Source organism: Salvelinus alpinus, chromosome 22 (assembly GCF_045679555.1).
Source record: "Salvelinus alpinus chromosome 22, SLU_Salpinus.1, whole genome shotgun sequence".
Taxonomy (NCBI): Eukaryota; Metazoa; Chordata; class Actinopteri; order Salmoniformes; family Salmonidae; genus Salvelinus; species Salvelinus alpinus.
Genome location: NC_092107.1, coordinates 1,271,322 through 1,285,972, shown reverse-complemented (window position 1 = coordinate 1,285,972; position 14,651 = coordinate 1,271,322). Strand labels below are relative to the sequence as shown.

The 14,651-nt window shown below is 42.2% G+C and overlaps 1 protein-coding gene across 4 annotated transcripts in view; it reads left to right on the top strand.

Moving 5' to 3' along the window:
* Positions 1-2,764: 2,764 nt before the first annotated feature.
* Positions 2,765-14,651, top strand: part of LOC139548743 (cell adhesion molecule 1-like) — a 177,387-nt gene continuing 165,500 nt past the window's right edge. For 3 of the 4 annotated variants that reach the window (XM_071358526.1, XM_071358525.1, XM_071358523.1), the window contains exon 1: positions 2,765-2,893. In XM_071358526.1, the coding sequence (XP_071214627.1) occupies positions 2,818-2,893 (76 nt within the window). In that variant the 5' untranslated portion in view covers positions 2,765-2,817. The remainder of the gene's footprint in view (positions 2,894-14,651) is intronic. The other variant, XM_071358524.1, reaches the window with a different exon arrangement.

The following is a 14,651-nucleotide window of genomic DNA, read 5'->3' as shown; positions in this document are numbered from 1 at the left end:
TACAGGTCTCTCTCTCTCTCTCACACACACACACACACACACACACACACACACACACACACACACACACACACACACACACACACACACACACACACACACACACACACACACACACACACACACACACACACACACACACACACACACACACACACACACACACTATCATATGCACCTCCATCCTACTTACTTGGCTTAAGCATGAGAAAATGCACATTTCATTTCAATAAGCCAATAAGGGTTATCTTAAAGGTCTTATTCAATTATTTTTTTCTTTCACAACAGAAGTAACTTGTTTTCATGGTAAAACTGTTTGTCTAGATAAAAAGATTACCACCTCAAATAATTATGTTAATTTGATTGATTTCAACAAAAACAACAAAAATTTGTTAATTTAAAATGCATTGCATTTCTAATCAGAAGTTGATTGGAGGGGTGTGTGAGATTCATTTTCTACTAGAATGTTTTCAACCAATTATTTTTGCTCCTATCCAAATTAACATGGCACTTACTGTGCTGCATAGATAACATTGATAGAGATGATCTGATAAGTAAAAAATGTACAATAATGTTTAGCCATAGACACAAGGAATTTATGAATCGAAAAACAAAATCTCAACCAATTATTTTTGTCTTCATTGCAGGTCCTTATCTCTCCAGAGAACACACTGACACTGTGGTCACCTTCTACCACCCACCCACCCACGCACGCACACACGCACACGCACACACGCACACGCACACGCACACACGCACACACACACACACACACACACACACACACACACACACACACACACACACACACACACACACACACACACACACACACACACACAGTGGACTGAGGCTGGTCATTACTACAGAGGACCCACATGAAGAGAGCCAGCCATCTGATCCAGTCCCATCCATTATTCATCTTGCTGGGGGAAAGACGGTCGGTCGGCTCCTCAGAGAGACCCAGGAACCTCATCTATCCTCATGAGCGCAGAAAAGACACACACCAGTGGAGGGAGCCTGCAAAGCTGCAAAAGAGAGAAGCAGGTACAACAGAAGTTTGGAAGTGTGTGTGAGTTTTGGTAGTGCAATAACAACTAAATAGTTCTGTCCAAAACTTTCCTTTTGTTGTGAAATATTTTCTCTAAGACTCTGCAATGTTATATGTGAAAGACCATTTAAAATCATGTTGGATTCTCATCAGAAGTAGGCAACAGACTCTGACATACATGAAACACTATGGTTTGTGCTAAGTCATATAACAAAGCCCCTTGTTTATGTCCAAATACACCAAGCTCACAAAACGGTTTCAAAACAGCTCTACAAGAAATATTCTAATAAATCCAATAATGTAAATGCAGGGTTATTACAGAATAAATGTGTGCTATACAGTTCTTGACAGCTGCCCATCATCTTATTCTCCTAGCAAACAAAGTAGCGTCAGGAAAATACCTTGTGTACATATCTGAGTGACAGGCAGGGCTGTCAAGCTGCCAGGGGTAATGACATCATAAATGAATTTGATGGGAGGGAATTCAATCTGTAGCGATAGAAACGGCTCAGACATTAGAGTGAAGTTCTAAAATGCTATCTGCTCATCCCCTGAAATGAGGATTGACACATACTCTCAGAGAATAGATTGTGCAATTAGCTGTCCTGGCTTCTTTTTGACACCATAAAAAGATAAGTGAGATTCAACATTATCATGCAGACTCCTTCATGCACACTTCCTTGTAACACTATTTCAGCCAGGTTAGACTCTGGAGAGTAAGTCTATTTGTTGAAGATACGACTGATAGGTTGTGTAGTTATTGGAGAGAGAGAGAGCGAGAGAGAGAGAGAGAGAGAGAGAGAGATGGAAAGGCACTGTGTGTAGAACAATCTGGTGAACTGTATTGTTCCTTGCCTAGCTATAAGTAAATCCATTGCTTGAGATGAACCTTCTAGATACACATGTGCTCCGTGCTCAAAACACATAAATGACATATTTTGTACTGAACAAGGTTCCTGTTGATGCTATTAGTCCCTGAGCCTGTAGGACCTGTGCTGTGTGGGGTGACTGACACACACACACACACATGTAAAAAAAAAAAAAAAAAAACACACAGACAGACACACACACTCACACACACACACGCATTGACAAAGTTTAACACCGAATCACATATAATGTAGCCTATAGGGATACTGCCTATACGTCGTAATTCGTGACAAACTGCTCAGCTCAGGGAATAACGTAGGGGGCGCTCTGTGAGTGACAATGGTTAAATGTCAAACTGCGTAGGTACTTGACAAAACAAACTGTAAGTACATGATGTTTTCTGAATCGTGATCTATGATCGTGATAGACATTCTGACTAACGAAACACGCTCCATTAAACGCTGTTATTGACACATTATTGCTCGTATTATAGGGAAACAGTAATAAACTAATTTGAATAAGGGGTTTAGCATAAAAAGCACCTTGACACAGTATTAGGCCTAATCAAAAAACAGAAAATAACAACGTAATACTTATTTTTATAGCCGATTAAGTGTTAATTGGACTGGGGATAATTATCAACATTGATAATTAATGCACATAGCCTACACAGTTTATAAACATGTTATAATATTTATTTTTTCCTAAATTTGACATTTGTCTCAAATCACAAATACTGAACTATGGGTGGAATTATGCAAAACATAAGGTAAGTGACTCTAAAAATCACGGAGTCTCATTTGATAGAAGATTCCCTATTTGCGCCCTCCCTCCGCTCGCATCCCATGGCCGTCTCTAGGTGATTTAGCGCCGCCAGTCTCGAGCAGGTGTCCAACATGGCGATCACGGGAAACGGATCTCTCACTATTTCTCTCTCTGTTTTCGTGATTTCAGCGGCGTTTCTTCTAAAAGGTAGGATTACTTACTCGTGATTAGGCGCATCAAAAATGGTATGACCTCATGGAGTGAAAGAACATAGGCTATCTACAACTTGAGATGGTTGGTGCGGGATGCGCGTGAGCTTCTCCTAAATCTCAGCATCGGCACTTTGCTTCTTTTGATCTTACTTCAATGTGCAACCTTTTCTGTAACCCGTGTCCCTATATACAAAACAACATATATGCCATTGTTTTTGGGGGACCTTTGGATAGCCTGTCCGTCCTTTTTATAATCAGAAAGTAGCATGTTATGTTGCACTTCAAAAGTGGTGAAAATTAGTAAATGAGATAATCAACAAATAGCCTACAATTTTCATTCAAAGAAAATAACATAGGCTACAGTGTAACGTTATTCTACCACTGTAACTTCTATGTGCCACATAATTGCCAGTGGAAGAGTTTCCTCGGTGTAACATGAACAGAGTGGTCAGTGTAAATGTATTGCAAATGCTCACAGTTGCTCATATTTATGTTCAATAACTCGAATGCCTATTCGACTACTCTAAATGGATGTCCGGAAAACACGCAATGCAGCGACAGTAGGCTACACTCACGTCAGTGTGTCCCCTCCACGGCTGAGGTGAACAGGTTTCGGCGCATAGGCTCCTACCGACAACATACTGTACCTCCTTACTATTATCCTATTATACATATTGACAGTTAGAGCTTGTCTACGTATTATTTACCGCGAATGGGATACTGACGGACCCAGAAATCTCTTGAATTACTGGATTACAAGGAATTTAAATCCTGCCCGATTGTTCCTGCTATTTGTAGGCTATATAGACTGAGGTGCGCTGATACGGTGCACGTACTAATCTACACGGTAAATGATGTCCAGAACCAATGTACCAATCTCTACCCAGCAGCAGTCAGTCTGCCCGTATAATTTCATATAGTAAACCTCAGACACTGTAGCCAAAAATATGTTCATAATCTTTTAATTTACCCTACTGTTGTAGTGTGGACAGTAGCCTAAAATGTAATGATGACCATAACATTCTTTACAGGTCTCTTATGTTGCTCAGATGTAGCCTTTCATTTTCGCAACTCAAAATCAACAGGTCTCTGTGTGTATTTTTACGTGTGTGTTTGTGTGTGCGCGTGCATGCGTGTGTGTGTGTGTGTTTGTTGGATGGATGGATGTTTGGGGGTGGTCTAATCAGGATTCCACATTTTGTTGCTCAGAAGCCTATCCAAACTAAAGCAACATGGCTAAAGAAACACAGTGCCTTCAGAAAGTATTCCCACTTGTTCCACATTTTCTACAAACAATATCCCATAATGACAAAGCAAAAACATGTTTTCAGAAATATTTGCCAAATTTAGTGAAAATGAAATACAGAAATATCTAATTTACATAAGTATTCACACCCCTCTGTCAATACTTTGTAGAAGCACCTGTGGCAGCGATTACAGCAGTGAGTCTTTCTGAGTAAGTCCCTAGGAGCTTTCCACACCTGGATTGTGCAATATTTCCACATTATTATTTTCAAAAATGTTCAAGCTCTGGCAAATTGGTTGTTGATCATTGCTAGAGAGCCATTTTCAGGTCTTGCCATACATTTTCAAGTAGATTTAAGTCAACACTGTAACTTGGCCACTCAGGAACATACACTGTCTTCTTGGTAAGCAGCTCCAGTGTAGAATTGGCCTTTTGTTTTAGGTTATTGTCCTGCTGAAAGGTGAATTCGTCTCCCAGTGTCTGGTAGAAAGCAGACTGAACCAAGTTTTCCTCTAGGATTTTGCCTGTGCTTAGCTCTATTCCATTTCTTTTTCATCCTGAAAAACTCCCCAGTCCTTAACGCTTACAAGCATGGATTTGCCCCAAACCTAACACTTTGTATTCGGGACAAAAAGTTAATTGTTTTGCAATTTTTTTTTGAAGTAATACTTTAGTGGCTTGCAAACAGGATGCATGTTTTTGAATATTTGCATTCTGTACAGGCTTCCTTCTTTTCACTCTGTCATTTAGGTTAGTAACTATAACGTTGTTGATCCATCCTCAGTTTTCTCCTATCACAGCTATTACACTCTGTAACTGTTTGTCACCATTGGCCTCATGGTGAAATCCCTGAGCGGTTTCCTTCCTCTCCGGCAACTGACTTAGGAAGGACACCTGTATCTTTCCATGGGAGTGCTCGGAACTTATTATGTGACTTGTTAAGCAAATTTTCACTCCTGAACTTATTTAGACTTCTCATAACAAAGGGGTTGAATCCTTATTGACTGAAGACATTTCAGCTTTTCATTTTTCATTAATTTGTAAAATTTTTGAAAAAACATAATTTCACTTTGACATGATGGTGTATTGTGTGTAGGCCAGTGACAAAATAACTACATTTAAACCATTTTAAATTCAGGCTATAACAAAAAGTCAAGGGGTGTGAATACTTTCTGAAGGCACTGTACATGTATAGGTAACATAGTAAACTACAGGCTTTCACTTGACGACTGTTGAAAGGAGTGTAGTCTGTCTGCATTGAGTAGTGGTTGAACACCATTCACTGTATTTTAGACTTTCGCTCTCTGTCACCATTAATTTAATTAACCTCTCTCTCTGTGTTAAATGCCTAAATGCATCCAAAATACACAATAGCTTCCAATACAATATCCCAAGTGGTGCAAGATTTGAAGATTATATGCTGGCCTAGCAAAGCTTTACAGTTGTAACAAAACCCACATATTGTTAGGACAACAGTTAACCAGGCTTGGTAGGATAACATTTAGACAGTGGCGATTTTAGCATGCAAATTTTTGTGGGGCAAAAACATAAAAAAGTGGGATGCATGCCAGCAAAGCCACCTCACTACACAACACAACACTAAACAATACATTAATTGCACTATACCACTGCTACACCTGGCTATCAGTGGAGCCTTGTCTGGCATCAAAACAGTTAATTCAGCCTCATTTACTGCCTTTAAAAAAACATAGCTGATATGGCTGACTTGCTGAAATGAATGTGGTTTCTACTGACAATTGAGATGTACAAACTATGGCATCAAGGGATGACAAGCGGATAAGAGGCCATCTGTAATTTCGATTAAGACATTAATGAGCGAGCTAGGATGTACATAGTCAATATAACTATATGTTCAGCACTTTTGAAATGTACAGCGACAGAATTCAGGACATGAGCCGTTCTTACAGTGTTCTCCCTGTACACCAAGTCAGAACCGTAGGATAAATAAAGGGGGAGTATGAACAAACAATGAAAGCTCCTACATTATTCAATGATTACATTTCTCAAAAACACGTTATAGGCTACATGTGCACCACCAAGTCAGAACAGTAGGGAAAATAGACCAAATTATTAGGGTGAGGCTCATGGGCTACTAACAGCTAACTACACAACATACACTTAGTATTACTTTCTTAGCTACAGTATACATATCTCCCTGGAATTTTACATAATTTATGCAGCAGCATACAGGACATTTTTGGGATCACCATGTTGTGCTGAGCTTACTTGAACATGAAGGTGGCGCGGCAGTCCTTCGTGAGCAAAGTCTGGCGTTCTCTGGATTTATGATGCGTTCAAAGCAACTGGGAACTCGGGAAAAAAACAAGGTTGAATCATGATGATGTCATTGATCTTCAGGTCATAGCTCTAGAAAGACGACGGGTTTATAATTTGAGTTGGATGAAAGTTCAAAACGTATTTTCCCAGTCGTAGCTCGTTTATTCCCGATTTCCCAGTTGTCTTGAACTCACTGAAGTCATGTTTTCGCAGATTATTTGTATTTATTTTTTATTTCACCTTTATTTAACCAGGTAGGCTAGTTGAGAACAAGTTCTCATTTGCAGCTGCTACCTGGCCAAGATAAAGCAAAGCAGTTCGACACATACAACAACACAGAGTTACACATGGAATAAACAAACATACAATCAATAATACAGTAGAAAAGTATATATACAGCATGTGCAAATGAGGTAGGATAAGGGAGGTAAAGTTCCGAGTTAACAGTTGAGTTAACAGTTGTTTTGAGCGCGGCACAAATCATGCTTCATTGACAGCATGGCCAATGTTGAATGTTTATCATTTTAAACTTGGAAAAGAGACGCTTAGACTTGGGACCACATAGCCACTCCACTGAATAGCAGGCTAATGATTGCTTTGCAATGCTTGCAGTTAGCGACTGATACATTCCAAACCACTCATTGTTGAATTTGCGATTTCCAACTTGATGTGTAATGTTTATGTCTAATGGCCGATGAGCACCGCTACATTTTATCTATAATTTATTTTCATTATTTCTCTTCATATGACAAGGATTAAAAAGGATTTGCTAGTAGATTGTCGACTTGATTCATGATGATGACTACCTACTAGTTACGAATTTAAAAGTATGATGTTGACATGATCAGTCCAATCAAAGCTACTGTACATATAACGTGATTTGACGTAATTTTATCTGTAGCCAATGACCTGGAGCCTTCTTGGATGGGCACTTCTAATGTAACTCTATGGCAGCACCCAAGGGGCTAGAATTTTCTAGCTCTACCCTTAGACGTAGTATACCCATGAGTGACAGAACACTGATCCAATCACAGCGCAACGCTCCATATTTTCTGTTGGCTCGCACCACCACCACAGAAAGCACTGAGCTAGGCTGAAACACCTGCATTTTGGAGCTGCCTTACTCAAGAAAACGAAAAAGAGACCATGTTTGTATGTGGCTATATTCTCAATTATATATATATATATATATATGTAACGGATGTGAAATGGCTAGCTAGTTATATATATATATATATATATATATATTACATTGTTTACAAACTGATATGTGACACATATTAATGCCAAAATAACATGCAAAACAGGCAAGCTCCCTCCTAAAAAATGCGGGGCTCAAAATGACGGGTCGCCACTTCATTTAGATATGTTTTTATAGTGAGAGTAGAGCACCAAAGAGAAGGGCAAAGTCGGACTAGATCTTGCTTAGCTGGTCTAGGCTTGGCAGGCGTTTATTTGACCTCAAGCCTGGTTGGTTTATACCTCAAAGGAAAGACAAGTACCGATACAAAAATACAGATTTAAAATGACTGTTGAAGGATCTTGTAAATATTGTTTGGAATAATCCATCTGTTACAGACACATTACTCAAGGTGAGAGATGGATTGGCTCATCCTCCTCTCTGATAAACCGCTGAGATAAGATGCTGCATGTAAAAAAAGGGTTTGTTTGAACCCTATAACATTCTGAATTTCTCTTTGTGTCTCTCCAGGAGTTCCTCTTTCTCTCCAGGGGTCCTCTATCTCTCCAGGGGATTATTCTATCTCTCCAGGGGGTGCCTCTATCTCGCCATGGGGGTTCCTCTATCTCTATCTCTCCAGGGGGTCCCTCTATCTCTCCAAGGGGTTCCTCTATCTCTCCAGGGGGTTCCTATATCTCTCCAGAGGGTCCCTCTATCTCTCCAGGGGGTTTATCTATCTCTCCAGGGTGTTCCTCTTTCTCTATCTCTCCAGGGGGTTCATCTATCTCTCCAGGGGGTTTATCTATCTCTCCAGGGTGTTCCTCTTTCTCTATCTCTCCAGGGGGTTCATCTATCTCTACAGGGGGTTTATCTATCTCTCCAGGGTGATCCTCTATCTCTCCAGGGGGTTCATCTATCTCTACAGGGGGTTTATCTATCTCTCCAGGAGGTTCATCTATCTCTACAGGGGGTTCCTCTATCTCTCCAGGGGGTTCCTCTATCTCTCCAGTGGGGGCCTCTGTCTCTCCAGGGGGTTCCTCTATCTCTCCAGGGGGTTTATCTATCTCTCCAGGGGGTTCCTCTATCTCTATCTCTCCAGGGGGTTCCTCTATCTCTATCTCTCCACGGGGTCCCTCTACCTCTCCAGGGGGTTCCTCTATCTCTATCTCTCCAGGGGGTCCCTCTACCTCTCCAGGGGGTTCCTCTATCTCTCCAGGGGGTTTATCTATCTCTCCAGGGCGTTCCTCTATCTCTCCAGGGGGTTTATCTATCTCTCCAGGGTGTTCCTCTTTCTCTATCTCTCCAGGGGGTTCATCTATCTCTACAGGGGGTTTATCTATCTCTCCAGGGTGTTCCTCTTTCTCTATCTCTCCAGTGGGGGCCTCTGTCTCTCCAGGGGGTTCCTCTATCTCTCCAGGGGGTTTATCTATCTATCTCTCCAGGGGGTTCCTCTATCTCTATCTCTCCAGGGGGTTCCTCTATCTCTATCTCTCCAGGGGGTTTATCTATCTCTCCAGGGGGTTCCTCTATCTCTCCAGGGGGTTCCTCTATCTCTCTCTCCAGGGGGTCCCTCTACCTCTCCAGGGGGGTTTCTATATCTCTCCAGGGGGTTCATCTATCTCTCCAGGGGGTTCCTCTATTTCTCCAGGGGGTTCGTCTATCTCTCCAGGGGGTTCCTCTATCTCTACAGGGGGTTCCTCTATTATAGTACATATCTGTTGTGATCTGATCATGGTATTTCAGAGGGTTGCATAATGCTTCTTTATTGTCAGCTCCAGCTCATTCATCAGCGCTGAATGATGGTGAAATGGATCAATAGAAGCTGTCATGGAGCCTTAGGCAGGCCTGTACTGCTTTTGGTGTGTTTCTCTGAGAAACAAAGGAAACATACACTTTTTATGGGGCTTATGTTTGCCATACAGTTTGCTATGTGTGACATGGATGGTGATTGAAGATGGCTGTCCGAGTGCTGTTGAAGGGTTTGGCTTTGAAATAGAGTGATGTAAGGCTGTTGCACTGTATTCTGTCTGTGTGCTGCGTCGTCACCCTCATACTTCACAGGCCTTGGTAACTGAACTGGCATCTACTGGGCCAGTTTAAATATAATATATGGTCCTGTGTTCTTCACGTATCTTGAATACAGCGGTTTAACAGTGTTGTTGACTGTTGGGGCCAGTGTACTGATCCTGTCCACTTAACTTGTTCTGTATGCTCATAGACGATTTGAATGATAAGTAATAAGTACAGCCCCATTGATATCCTGTGGGCCACTGTGGTTGGAAAATTGCACAGCTCTCACAGCCTGCAGTGAAATGCACTTATCCTGTTTCAAGGCAAATTTAACACCGCAGCTAATGGCCCATTGCCAGCTAGTGAAATATTTCATTGCCTGTACTCTGGGCCCACTACATCATTTGTAACAATAATATACTCTTCTATTTAAAGAAATTGAATTTATAGCTCATTAAATTTACATGAGATTCTGCTTAATAAGCCTCACCCTAATTGCTAGATAATGCTAGATAATGCAGGATATTACTTGATATGGTGGCAGCAAACAACGTTACTCTTAGGGAAGGGAAGGCTGAGACATGGCAGCTCTTCTCAGTACAACTTGAGAAATAGAGAAGATCCGGTAGACACTGTTGACAGCCATAAGAAAATCAGCTACTGCAGTTTTGTTAGTCATTAGTGTCTGATGGAAGACAGCACATTTCCAGCTGTGTGGGTAGTTCTGTCTGCTTCAGACTCAAATTCTGTGCGTGTCCACACACTTTCTTCAGTGAGCTCTTGCTGACTTGTCCCCTGTACAGGGTTGTCGGTAGCCTAGTGGTTAAGTGTTGGGCCAGTAACTGAAAGGTTGCTGGTTTGAATCACCAAGCTGACTAGGTGAAAAATCCGTTGATGTACTCTTGAGCAAGGCACTTAACCCTAATTGCACCTGGATAAGCAAGTCTGCTGAAATGTGAAGGGAAGCAGAGGATTTAGCTGAAGTGTGATTAAGGGTCGCAGTGAGGTTCTACTGTTGTATTTGTCTTCAAGTCAAACTGGGTGAAGGCATGCAGCTAAAGAGAGGTGAGAGGTCAGAAGAGATGGCCTTTGGCTATGTCTGGTGGTGCCTGCAGAATGTCTCTCCATCACTGACCTTGTATAGCTTTTCAACCTTTCAAGACTACTAGGGTGCATCCCAAAAGTCACCCTATTCCCTTTATATTGGACTACTTTTCAAATAGTGCGCTATATAGAGAATATGGTGCTATTTGGGACAAACACATAGTCCTCCCTTCAAGCCCTCAGCAGGGGAACACAATACAACTTTGCTGTCTGTGTAAAATAGCCTTTTGCTAAATAAACATGTGTTAGGCCAAGGTCAAAGGGCAGGGAGAGGGGAATTGTTGACATCCTATTGACTTTAGAGTTATTTGTGGATGGAATACGAATCAGACCTCCCACCTTTTCGTCAAATGCATTTTCACTATAGAGAACGCTGAGTTGTCAATGAATGAAGAATGCTGAAGACAGTGCTGAAACAACAATGTTGGCTGTTGAACTTAAGTGTAGTAAACAGTCAAATAGCAGTAATGGACTGGTGGCGGGCCCTTTGATGAGTGTGAGGACAGAGTGCTTCATTCATGCCAGTGTTGTGATAATGAGGAGGAGGAGTGGTGTTTGCTGGTATGAATATGACATTGTTCTCTCTGTGCCCTGGATCTGAGGGTCCTCACTGCATTGTCCACATTGCCTGGCTATGGCTGTGCGAATCATTTCCATGATAAGAAAATGAAGAAGCAATGTTGTTGTTTAGGAAAGCATGGAGTGCACATTAGCATGCCTCATGGAGCAATCACAGAACACCATTAAGAGAGACTGTGAACCAGTCACCGGCTCATAGCACAGCACCTCGTGAATGGAGACATGGGACAGTTTTAATGCAGAACAGAACCGAGTCTATCAACAGACATGGCACAGTCCCTAGCATGCACAGAACTAGGGCTGACCCCACTTATTCGACTGGACGATTGTTTGGTCGATAGGCTGTTGGTCGACCAATATTTTTTTTAGTCGAGCATCAGCAAATATATATTTTTATGGCACAGAAGACACCTGTCTGATTTGTACCCATCTCAGTGAACTAATCCATTGCGGAGGCTACTGGGATGGCACAGTTCAAGAAGAAGGGGAGTGTCACTAAGATGCACATCTCTCTCCAGAATGCGCTCTTTCCCACCAATTTGTGCACATTCATTGTTTCATAACTTCATTGTGTGAATTGTTTGCATTTGATTGTTAGTGTCTATCAATTCCCCATTACATACACTACATGGCCAAACGTATGTGGACACCCCTTCAAATTAGTGGATTCGGCTATTTCAGTCACACCCGTTGCTGACAGATATATAAAATCAAGCAAACAGCCATGCAATCTCCATAGACAAACATTGGCAGTAGAATGGCCCTTACTGAAGAGCTCTATGACTTTCAACGTGGCACCGTCTTAGGATGCCACCTTTCCAACAAGTCAGTTCGTCACCTTTTTCCCAGGGACTGCGGTTGAAAATTAGCCGGCTGGTTAAACCGTCACTTTTACTGAAACGTTGATTAATGTGCACTGTCCCTGTAAAAATGTAATAAACTCAAACTCAAATTTCTGCCCTGCTAGAGCTGCCCCAGTAAACTGTAAGTGCTGTTATTGTGAAGTGGAAACGTCTAGGAACAACAATGGCTCAGCTGCGAAGTGGTAGGTCACACAAGCTCACAGAACGGGACAGCCGAGTGCTGAAGCGTGTAGCGTGTAAAAATCGTCTGTCCTCGTTTGCAACACTCACTACCAAGTTCCAAACTGCCTCTGGTAGCAAAGTCAGCAGAAGAACTGTTCGTTGGGAGCTTCATGAAATGGATTTCCATGGCCGAGCAGCCGCGCACAAGCCTAAGTGGTGTAAAGCTCGCTGCCATTGGAATCTGGAGCAGTGGAAACATGTTCTCTGGAGTGATGAATCACGCTTCACCATCTGGCAGTCCGACAAATATGGGTTTGGCAGATGCCAGGAGAACGCTACCTGCCCGAATGCATAGAACCAACTGTACAGTTTGGTGGAGGAGGAATAATTGTCTGGGGCTGTTTTTCATGGTTCGGGCTTGGTCCCTTAGTTCCAGTGAAGGGAAATCTTAACACTGCAGCATACAATGACATTCTAGACGATTCTGTGCTTCCAACTTTGTGGCAACAATTTGGGGAAGGCCCTTTCCTGTTTCAACATGACAATGGCCCTGTGCACAAAGTGAGGTCCATTCAGAAATGGTTTGTCGAGTTCGGTGTGGAAGAACTTGACTGGCCTGCACAGAGCCCTGACCTCAATCCCATTGAACGCCTTTGGGGATGAATTGGAGCGCCGACTGCAAGCCAGGCCTAACTGCCCAACATCAGTGCCCGACCTCAGTAATGCTCTTGTGACTGAATGGAAGCAAGAACCCGCAGCAATATTCCAACATCTAGTGGAAAGGCTTCCCAGAAGAGTGGAGGCTATTATAGCTGCAAAGGAGGGACCAACTCCATATTAATACCCATGATTTTGGAATGAAATGTTCGACGAGCAGATGTCCACATACTTTGGGCCATGAAGTGTATATCACCAATAGTACATTTACCGTTAATTCCTATAATTTCTAATCTACAATGTTTGTTTGGTTACTGTAATGTCTGTTTATGCATTCAATATACAGTAACTGCAGAATCTGCTAAAGCCTGTAGGAGCGGGAGGAGGATGGTCGAGACAGGTGAAGTTTTTTATTCTTCTGGTTATGTTGATCTCTGGCTCCTTCTTGAGTCGTTTGTGTCTTATTTCATTAAACCATGATCATAATGCATCAGACAAGCTCAGTGCATATATAGTTGATTTTATTCAAACACATAGGGTGTGTCTATATATGGAAAAATACACATTTAAAAATGTAGACCAATCGATTGGCCGACCAAGATTTTTTTTAAATCTGAGTACTGTTCAGAGTTTCCAAAAAGGTAAATTGTAGCTAGTTGCAGGTGGAAATGTTGATATTTTTCAAACAAATGTTCTTGGAAACTTCGCAGCTTGCATACAGTTTATTTAACCAGCCTCACGGAGAGAAAGTGGAACAATTCAGAAACCACGACAACAGCTGAGAAGCATCCCCATCTCTAAGACTACATAACTGTTGATCAGTGTGGTGGATAGAAGACCATTCAGCTTTCTGTGAGGGAGAGAATTACAAATCGATAATCTGTACAGATCCAGCTTTCTGAACGAGAGACTCAGCCGATCAATAAACACACAGATGCTGCCAGAGGAGAGGAGAGTAGGGCTGGCTGGGTAAGTGGGAATACCGTATTCAACTGATCTGATAAATACTCAAGAATGCCAGGTCATCAGATTGCCTCAACTTAATCTAATTGGAGGAAGTAAATGGGTGAGACTCATCAACATCTGTTTGCTCTGCCCTCTCCGCATCAACAGTCACGCTGCAGTCACTCCCCATCGGCCATGGTTAAGTGATGTGGTTTGCTTAGCAGATGCTTTCGCCCAGATTGACTCAAATGGCAGCCACATTATCCACTTACACAGCTGGATGCGACTGGACGTTTTGGAGGGCAACGGTGGGATGTCCCACCTGCCATCAGAATCAGTGGCCCTCTGGAAACCTGCCCAATCCACTGAACTAGTCGACTGGAGGAGTCAGTAAGACGAGGGGTTCAGTAATGACTGCCTGTTGCCTACTGACTTCATAATCTGACATCTGCATGGTGTTAGTTCACCCTATTGACAGTCATTTAGCAACTGTCTGTTAGCAACTTAGTCAAACACCTGATTTTCTGATCAGTGACATACACTACATGACCAAAGGTATGTGGACATCTGCTCGTCCAACATCTCATTCCAAAATCATGTGCATTAATATGGAGTTGGTCCCCCCTTTGCTGCTATAACAACCTCCACTCTTCTGGGAAGGCTTTCCACTAGATGTTGGAACATTGCTGCGGGGACTTGCTTCCATTCA